The sequence below is a fragment of the Prosopis cineraria genome, unplaced genomic scaffold (assembly GCF_029017545.1).
Source record: "Prosopis cineraria cultivar Desert tree isolate PC_DT_omini unplaced genomic scaffold, ASM2901754v1 PC5, whole genome shotgun sequence".
Taxonomy (NCBI): Eukaryota; Viridiplantae; Streptophyta; class Magnoliopsida; order Fabales; family Fabaceae; genus Prosopis; species Prosopis cineraria.
Genome location: NW_026555336.1, coordinates 2,107,922 through 2,117,966, shown reverse-complemented (window position 1 = coordinate 2,117,966; position 10,045 = coordinate 2,107,922). Strand labels below are relative to the sequence as shown.

The 10,045-nt window shown below is 32.3% G+C and overlaps 1 protein-coding gene across 6 annotated transcripts; it reads right to left on the bottom strand.

Moving 5' to 3' along the window:
- Positions 1-2,071: 2,071 nt before the first annotated feature.
- LOC129310932 (probable calcium-binding protein CML41) lies at positions 2,072-7,937 on the bottom strand. Of its 6 annotated transcripts, XR_008593188.1 has the most exons (4): positions 7,156-7,936; positions 5,736-5,813; positions 2,863-3,965; positions 2,072-2,787 (listed from the first exon to the last, which is right to left on the bottom strand). XR_008593188.1 is itself a non-coding variant. In XM_054952828.1 (3 exons), the coding sequence occupies exons 1-2, from the start codon at positions 7,679-7,681 to the stop codon at positions 5,779-5,781; spliced, it is 561 nt and encodes a 186-aa protein (XP_054808803.1). In that variant the 5' UTR covers positions 7,682-7,936; the 3' UTR covers positions 2,072-2,787; positions 5,736-5,778. The 6 variants fall into 6 exon arrangements, 3 of the variants coding, with proteins under 3 accessions (XP_054808803.1, XP_054808801.1, XP_054808802.1); XR_008593186.1 differs by lacking the exon at positions 5,736-5,813 and having other exon boundaries at positions 7,156-7,937; XR_008593187.1 differs by lacking the exon at positions 5,736-5,813 and having other exon boundaries at positions 3,830-3,965; positions 7,156-7,937.
- Between the last annotated feature and the right edge of the window lie 2,108 nt (positions 7,938-10,045).

Genomic DNA, 10,045 nt, shown 5'->3' with positions numbered 1-10,045 from the left:
TTCTCAAAGTGTGCATATGTGCTGAGAGATTATTAAAGGCTTAGACGCGGATCGATGTTATGGGCTCAAAATGTTATTCCTTTAAAATTTTCATGCTGGTATGACATATGTTTGATTTGTTTCCATTTACTTTTGGGTTTGGCATTTTTCTCTAGCCACTATTAAACTAATGACAGCATCATAGTATTAATGATAAAGCGGCTCACAGATGGAATAGCGATCTTGTTTCGAATCATAATGCCAAATTTGCAAACTAATTTGAAGTGACGTGAAAAAAGGTTCACGGAATATTGGGGATATGCATTTAACTTTTGCAGGTCACGTTTTCAAAGGCCCTTTTTTTGGCCGAAATTTTCAAGGGCAATTTGGATATGGCCATTCCCACGGATTCATTGTGGCATTTACTATAGTTTTTACATTGAAAAAATATCAATGAAGGACTATTAAAAAAATATTATATTAGTTAAGGATTGCTTATCATCAAAATTTAAATGAATATTCATTAATTTAGTTTAATTTTTTATTAATAAATATTCATTTAAGTTTTAACAATAATTTTTTTTAAATTAACAGCTATCCATTTGGGATTTTTTCCATTTAAATTTTGATAACAACTAGTTCTTGATTAATATAAATTTCTTTCAATGGTCTTTCATCACTATTTTCCCCTTATACATTCAAGGTCTAATTATAAGATAAAATTAATCAATTTTACTCTTATTAAGAAGTAATAGTTAACATTCTTAAATGGATTAATAAGCAAAATAAACCCTAAAATTTTAAAATTATAACAAATTAAACCCTACTGTTATCTTTTTGTTAACACCATTATTGTTCACCATGGGCCCCAGTCAAATGCTGACATAGGAGTCCCCTATTGATATGTCATTTATTAATTAGTATTACAAATCCTAAACTATTACACGAGTAGCGTCCTTGACCATAAACTTTAAAATTTTAAACAAATTACCACCCCCACTATTTATGTATGAAATATTGACTATGATGTAGACCAAATTAGTATCAGCGTAGTTCATCGCAGTAATTGCATCATTAGCCGTGGCGAATGACCCATAATTTTTTGAAATGACATTATTTGCCCTTTTTTGCAATGTTTTCCAAATGCTTGTTATCTCATGCTTCCATATATTTTATAACTTTGATTTAATCTTATTTTGAACAATATTTATTTATTTAATGGTGAAAACTTAGGATCTCATTTGAAAAGAAGTTTAAGTATCATAGGATTTTATAGATGATAGATGCGAAAGCTGACAATTTTATCAATAAATTTAAAACCCAAATTTACCAATTAATTAAAACTCTTTGATATTTAAACTTCTTTTCTAATAGGATTTTAAGTTTTTACCATTAAATAAATAAATATTATTCAAAATAAGAATAAGTCAGAGTTAACATAATAGTTAATCACTACTAGAAAAACAGGATTTAGCGAGGGAAAAATCACTCACTAAATGCCCATATTTCCTCGCTAAATACTATTTAGCAAGGGATTCAGACCCTTGCTAAATTCGTTGCAAAAAACAAGCTCGCTAAATTTAGCGACGGATGGCTATCCCCTCGCTAAATAGCGAGGGATTTAGTGAGGACATATATTCCTCGTTAAATGTAGCGAGGGATTTTAGCGAGGGATATATCCCTCACTAAATTAGAGAGGGATATATCCCTCGCTAAATCCCTCGCTATTTAAGGATATATTTTTTCATTTAGCGAGGCAATAGCGAGGGGTTAATTCCCTCGCTAAACTTAACGACGAACCTGTCCTCGCTAATCTGTCGCTAATTGAGGTTATAATTCAACATTTTGGCGAGACCAATCCCTGCAATTTTGTTTCTACCTTCGCCATTCCCTCGCTAATTTTGTTTTAGCGAGGAATTTTTTCCTCGCTAAATCCCTCGCTAAAACTATAAAATTTTTTGACAAAATCCTCCAATAATCCCTCACTAATTTAATTTAGCAAATTCTAAAGTTTTAATATTTTGGTTCCTATATAACCACACAGCTAATCATCCATCCAAATTTTTAATCATAAACAATAATCACATTAATATAACAAAAATGTGATACTATATCAATTATAGTCATAAAGTTCAAGCTAATTCATACATAAAGAGTTATGCAAAATATAAAAAAAGTACACAGCAAGTTCAAAACACTTCATACATAAGTTATTTTCCACAATCATGATTAGAATCTTGTTGCCTAGAGGAATTAGAGCTATTGGCATTTTGCTGTGGAGTTAAGACCCTTTCACCTAGAGTTCGAATAACTCTAAATATGTCTTGCCGTATTGAAAGTCTCATATTGACAATCTTTGATCTAATGCTTAGTTCATCTTTTCTTCAAGAACACGTTGTACCCTTTCCTCTACAGCACGGTTAACAGCTTCTTCAAATGCAGGCGTTTGAACAACATTATCTACAGTTGTAGAATGGGGAGCAGCAGGAGATGGAGCATTGTTAATGTGGAATACAGAGTTGCCAGCAAAGCCACATACTACAGCAGCATGTAATCCTAATCCATAAACTCTACCACTTTTTTTGTCCCCCCGATAGCCTTCAACCATGCTTGAGCTACTTCTTCTGAAGGGAGAGAGGCTTGAGTTTGAAGAAAGTCATCGTCTGCAACTTGTTGGGTTGGCTGTTCTCCTGCACGTTCATTTTCAAGTTCTACAGCAGCATCACTATTTCGTTGTTGTCCATCTTGCTCCTCAATAATCTCTTCAGAAATTCCAGCAGCTTGCTGAATATTTTTTTTGAATGTCACCTAAAAAGTTCAAATGAATTAATAAATAATCAAAACATGAAGATATCATTTTAGTTTTTGAGAATCTAAACTTACATAGGTGTTTTTTGATTTCTCATCAACCCATTGATTGTCTTTCTTTTTCTTATGTGTAGTCACATATAATTGGGAAACATCACTCTCTTTCCGGTGCTTTTTTCCTATAAATGTAATAATCATTGTTATATAATTAGCATCAAATCATTAATAATGCAAAGAAACAGATTTTACAGCTATATAAATTAGAACTTACCAATTTTGCAGCATGTAAATGTGTGGGAATAGATCCTCCTGTATGAAGAGATGGATTTGCCAATCTATTGTTTGAATTGATTGTTGAAATCTTTTTGGATTTTAGGGTATTCCAATACCGCACAAGTTCATTTCAGTGAGCTCCACTTATCCAATTGGGAACATAATTTTCATTTTCCCTATGCTTTTTCCTTTCTTTACCAAGAATATCACTAAGTCGTCTAGAGCCAATGGCCTCAAAGGCATATCTTATTATCTTTGTTTCATTTTCCTCCCAATGATATAATCTCTAAATTAAAAGTAGCACATAAGCTCAGAAGTTATAGAAAATAGTCTACTAGTAGAGTAAGGAACAAAGAGCAAGCAATAAAAGAATACACCAATACATGTACACAATATAGACAATGAAGAGAGAAAAGCAACTGAATATCAAACTCAAGAGTTAAGCACTTATGTTTGAATGTTAGTTTCACTTTATTTACAAAACAAAATAAACAAGAAAGCAAGAATCTTTATATTCATCAAAATATCACATGCTAGAAATCTTTGAGACAGAAACGAAGAGATTATATATGTTTGATAAAGTCATGATTTCAGCTGCAACTTATGAGTTGAAGTTATGTTTCCTCTATCTGGCAGGTTGGTTACATTTAAAGCTTGTAGAAAAAGCTAATGAAGGGAATCTACTTTCAAACGAGATTCATTAACCTAAGCTTCCAACTTGTTTCTATGTGTTTTCGAGGAGAAGACAATGATTAAGGTGAAGCAGTACCTTTAGCTAGAGAACACTGTCGCTAGAAGAGGAACAGGAGGCCCACAATGATGTCGCTAGAGGAGGAACCGAGGAGCAAAGCGGGAGGAATCGAGGAGCAAAGTGGCGAGGTCGGAGGAGGAACCAAGGAGCAGAGCTGGAGGAAGAAATGGTGTGAACTTGGTGAAGTGCAAAGAGGCGAGTTAGGTTTAGTGCTACACAGTGTTTGCCTTTAGAAGGGACTCTTTTTTTTTTGTTTTTTCCGCCTTCACATTCTGAACTAGAGGGAGAGTAATGAAAAAAAAAAGAGGGAGAAGAATAAATATTGGCGCCAGACACAAAATTTTTCCAAAAAAAATTATGAAAAAAATAATAATTTTATGTTAAAAAATATTAGAAATATCAAGAATATTTTAGAAAGAGAAATAAAAAATTGCACACAAACATACCATTACTTAAATTTATTTTACAAAAGAATTCATATGCATCACTATTTTTTTCACTAATTATCTATTTTAGATAAGAATTAACAATCTCTTATAATTTTTTTCATTAATTATCTTATTTTAGAGAGAAAAAATATCCTTCATTAATTATCTTACTTTAGGAGAGAATTGATAATTTTTTGCTATTTTCATCACTAATTATTTTATTTTAGAGAGGGATAAATTTTTCTTGCTATTTTTCTCGATAATTATAATATTTTAGAGAGGAATAAATATCCCTCACTATTTTCCTCGCTAATTTTTTTATTTTATAGAGGAATAAATTTTTCTCGCTATTTTCCTTGCTATTTATCATATTTTAGAAGGGAATTAATAGTCCCTCGCTATTTTCTTCACTAATTATCATATTTTAGAGAGGAATAAATATTTTTCGCTATTTTCTCGCTAATTATTTTATTTTAGAGAGGAATTGATTGTCCCTCGCTATTTTTCCTCGCTAATTTTAAGCTTAGCTATGAATTTAATATTCCTCACTAATTTCCTCGCTAATTTGACATTTTAGAGAGGAATAGACGATCCCTCACTAAATTTCCTCACTAATTTATATTTTTTTAGTAGTGAATGTTCTATACATAAACGATAGGGGTAATTTTTTGAAAATGTTAAAGTTTAGGATTCAGGAAGGTACTCGCGTAATAGTTTAGGGTCTGTGATACTAATTAACAAATGACACATTAGTAAGGGATTGCTATGTTAGCGTTTGACAGGAGTTCATGATGAACAATAACGGCATTATCAAAAAGGTAATGGTATGGATTAATTTGCTATTAATTTAAAAGTTTAGAGCTCATTTTATACATTTTAAGAATTCAGGATTCAAGGACACTTTTCACACAATACTCCAAGATTCGTTTTGCCCATTAACCCTTTTGTTAAAAAAAATTGACTTTTCAGCTTTACCCTTCGTTAAAACTAATTACTACAATAAATTTTTTTAGGAACATAACTACAACCTGATGCAATTATAAAGGATAATATTAGAAAAAAGTTAATTACTACCCCTTCCATTTCCATATATATAAGGTGTTTTCTATAAGTTTATTTTACTCCTACATATAAGAAGTGCCATGATATTTTTTTAATAATTAGATGATTTTGCCCTTGTTTTGAAAAATGGAAGAGACATCAATTGTGTTTTGACCTATCATTACCATGATATTAATTATGATATTACTAAGAACAAAACTAAAAAATTATTGTAATTTTATACAATTTTAACTAAATAATAAATTTTTATTAATGTAAAAAATTAAATTAAAAATATCTTATATATAAAGATACATCGAGTACATCTTTACCTAATATTTAGAACCAAATAAAATTTTAAAACTTTTCCTTGTAATTAGCCAAGAGAAGTATATCTTTTAAAAGACAATTAAAGCTGAAAACCTTCGATAAAAAAAAAAAAAAAAGCTGAAAACCTGAAAGGGATGGCAGGGTTGCTTTATAATGTGTGTCCTCTTTTCAGTCGCCACTTTGCTTCAGTTCTAAGAGTGGACCTGATAGCATGTTCACAATGGACCAGGGGATTTATGCAGATCAGATTCAAGGTTCAAATTCTCATGATTTTAATAAAATCTTTTTAGTTGTATGAAAATAGTCTTCAAAGTTATAATTTGAACTTTTATAAAGTACTACAATAAATGTTTTGTCCCTAAGTTACAAAAGAGATATAGTCACATATATATGTTGCTCAAGATCCATTATTTGGGAACATTTGAGCCCCGTTCCCTCCCTAACCAACTTATATGGGAAGTCAAGTAGAAACTTGAAATTGCGAGTGTGTCAGGAAAAGAAGTCCCACATTACCCTTAAAAAAAAAGGTTCTAATATATATATATATATATATATATGCTAATGAATAAACATAGGTTAATAAATGGACTTGAAAAAAAAAAGTGAGTTCTTTTATATAAGACCTGTCTACAGGGCAATTGCTATTAAAAATAACTAATTTTTCCTCTTGTGTGTAAGTTAAGGAGGCATTAAGTTCTTTTTAATGGATTTATTTTTTTGCAATATCATTGAATTAATTTTGTAAAATATGTTTTCATGGATTCATCATCTCCTAGTAACAAAGACCTAATGTTCATTCACTTAAGTTTACTTTCAATTAAAGCTAAGAATTGATTTCTTTAATTGCCTTCAAATGCAAGGTTCACAAACCTCCAAATGAATTCGTGTAATGAACCATACTATTTATAAAATTGATAATTAAATCATGCTTTGAAGCTGTCCGAAGGTTGTCTGCTCTATACCTATAAATACTAGGGAGTTTGTGAATTCAGTGCTAGACTCATGAGTTTTCAAATCAATTATCTCCTCCACCTTTATAATTGTGTTGTGTTGCCTGAGTATTATTCTATTAGTTTCTGTTGTTCTATGCTCTGTTAATTTTACAGAACAAGTCTGTTTAATCTTAAAAAACTGTCCCACAATCAATACAGTATTGTGAAATAATTTTTAAGAATAGTGTGTTTGTCATGAGTCAAACTTAAAATCTACCCGTGGGTTGCAACGGAATCACTATATATATATATATATATATATATTGAGCGTAAATATGGAGAATGTCTATACATTAATGATTTAAGAACAAGACTTACTGATGAGTAGGAACATACAAGAACAATCCATAATATTTGCAAAAAGAAGTTCAGAAGGTGGGACATATATATATATATATATATATATATATATATATGATAATAAGGTGATGAACAGGCAGCTTTCCAAGACCTGGACATGGACTGTACTTGTTCTGGTTTGGTTTTGGAGTGCTTGTATGTATATATTTATATATGTATTACAACTATTAGGCCATCATTTGGAGGAACTCACTGAAATCCAGGACTCCGTTGCGATCCACGTCGAAGGCGTGTATCATTGCCTCGCACTCGTCGTACGATTTGTCGTCTCCCAGACGATGCAGCATCCTCTGCAAGCTTTTCGGGGTTATGCATCCCGACCCCTTTTCCCACTCAAACATCTCGAACGCCTTCTTCAGATCCTCATCGCCTTCTTCCTTCTTCATCAGCTTCATGAAATCTTCCATGTCCAGAAGACTGTCCCCGTCTGAATCAAGGTCGCGGATCACCCCTTCGGCCTCTTCGTGGGACAAGTACTCCCCAATGGACCCGAAATACGACCTGAGTTCAAGGGCCGATATTTTGCCGTCTCCGTTACCGTCAAAACGCCGGAACACCTCCCTCAGTTCATCCTCTCTGGTGACGGGCTTTGGGGTAGAAGATGATGATGACGTGGGAGAGGTTAAGGAGTTGGATGATCTTGATCTGGCCGGCTTTGACTTGGAGCGACCGAGACTGAGGCGGAGACTTGTGTTGGAGAACCACTTGGCGGACGCCATGTTTGGCGAGAAGGAGGGCGTGTTGGAAGCTGTAAGAATCGGTGTAATTTATATATGAAAGCGATTGAGATAGAGGATGCGGGTGATGATGATGGCGAAGAAGAAGAAGGGGATTGGGTTATTGAGGATGAAGTTGCGATGAAACTGCAGCCAAGAGGGAGTAGGGAGACGGTGGATGAAAAGAGACATTTCAATAAAGCTTACGTACCTCTGTGGCTCAGAGGAAATTGCATGGTAGCTTCCTCCAAGGTCCCACCTTCCAACTTAAAAGACATGCCTTTCTTAACATCGCAAACCCGTTTTGTTAAGATATATCATTTGTCAATAAACGTAATTTGGTGTGTAGGAAGAAGCCGAGAAGTCTTGTATTAAATATAAATATAATAGGGATTTGTATGAAAATGATGGAAATCTTTAAAGTGATTATTTTTAATTTGACTACATTCTCTCTGGGCCTCAGGGGACTATTACCCCATAAGTGATTCGAAGAATTATGCATAACCATAAAAACACTAGGAATTCTTTCATCCGTTTTTGTAAGCGTTTTTTTTTTTTATTTTGAAGGTATATTTTGGCTTTGGTAGGTTTCCTACTACCAAAACCTAACTCACCTTACTTTTTTAAAAAAATTATTTCCTCTAAAATAATTCTTGACTTAGGTTTTGGATTAAGATATAATATCTAACTCATATATGGGTGCTCACATCCTTTTATAGATTTAGACCTTATTATTTTGATTACTTATGAGTATTTTTCTATTAAAGATAATTATACTTAAAACACAGTCAATCAATGTGAACACTTTTTTTAATAAAGATTTTAACCTTGGTTCACTATATCGTGAAGGTCTAGTGAATTTAAACCTTAGACCCTCTCCTCTTGGAATGTAATGGTCTTGGCCCCAACATTATCATCATTCAAAATACAAACAAAAATGTACATGCTCTTTTTTTATAATGTTAAAAATAAAGGAGGTGTGCTTTCATTCTGTTTGGTGGAAGGCTAATTTCTGCTAGGTTAATAAGATCATAACAAGTAAAACCCCCTTTGGATTTTTAGGAATCACATCATCACTCATTCTTGAGGTTTAATACCTATTATTGCTCTATCTCAACATTAGGTGGATTCTTGTGCGTTACAAAAGTTTGGAGACTCAATCGTGTTGTTCACATTATTAGCAGATCTCATCTTCATCGAAATTAAAGAACAATGACATCAAGACTTAACTAAGAGGCCCTCGTATTCAAATACTGCTGATTACGCATAGAAGCATGAATCTATCTATGGTTACAACTTACCATAAATTTTACTTCATCCATTCAAAATTATAAGACATTTTTTAAAAAGTTAGATGCAAAAATATAAGGCAGTTTTAATCTTTCGAGGTATAATTATTGTCTTTTTTTCAAAAATGTCCCTATTAATGAATGACTTTATATTTATTGTAAAATATTTAATAGAGATAAATATGAAAAAATGTGATTAATTTGAAAATAGATACGTAACTACTGTATTGGAGGATGAGATTCGATTAAAAATTCCTTATATTTTTTAGCGAAGAGAGTATATCTGATACTAATTCATTTCTGCCATGTTTCTTACATTAAAACATAATTAATATATAATTTTCATGACTAAGGGGACATAGAAAATTCACCTTTTCGCGTGAGGCTTCCAATATATTTTGTGGTAGTAACCGTAGATCCGTAATATTCATTTGTGCGCAAACTTTTACTCATTCAATTTAATTTAAAATATATATTAAGTATATGCAATGCTTAAAAAGAATTAAATGAGTGGTGTAGCGGTTTTGAAATGTTAAATTTCGAAGAACTATCGTTCAATGTTTTACCCAAAAACAGGGTGGGTACATTCACCCAAAAAAAAGGGGTGGGTAGAGATGAAATGGTCGGAACCCAGGGAAAAGCACTGCTGGAATTTATAGAATTTATCAAAAAATAAATAAATTGAGCCAATATTTACAAGAGTGTGTTCTGTGTATGAAGCACGTAACGGCGCACATATTATAGCAATTAAAAAAAAATGACAAATTGTCTCTTGAGTCTTGACAGACACTAAATTATTTTTTTAGTATGTCGTACGTCTTTTACAAAGCGTGTGTTTATGGGCCAAAAGAAAGGGGGTTGGATTTTCTCCTTTCTAAAGGAGAGAAGTGAAAAAACTAAAACAGATCTGGAACCTTAAATTAAATTTAATAATTTTTAAAAATATATATTTAATTTAAACGGTTCAAATTTATAATAAAAAGATAATAAAAAATGATAAAGGAAGGAAACCCGCCCCTCAAGAAAAGGGAGGGGGAAACCGGGTTTCATATTAGAATCTCCCTTTTTTCTCTCTTTC

Coding starts and splice junctions, on each gene's coding strand:
- LOC129310932 (XM_054952826.1), bottom strand. CDS start 7,681: ATGGCGTCCGCCAAGTGGTTCTCCAACACAAGTCTCCGCCTCAGTCTC. Junction 4,089..7,155: donor CAACGGAGTCCTGGATTTCA/GTGAGTTCCTCC, acceptor CTCTCCCTCTAG/TTCAGAATGTGAAGGCGGAA.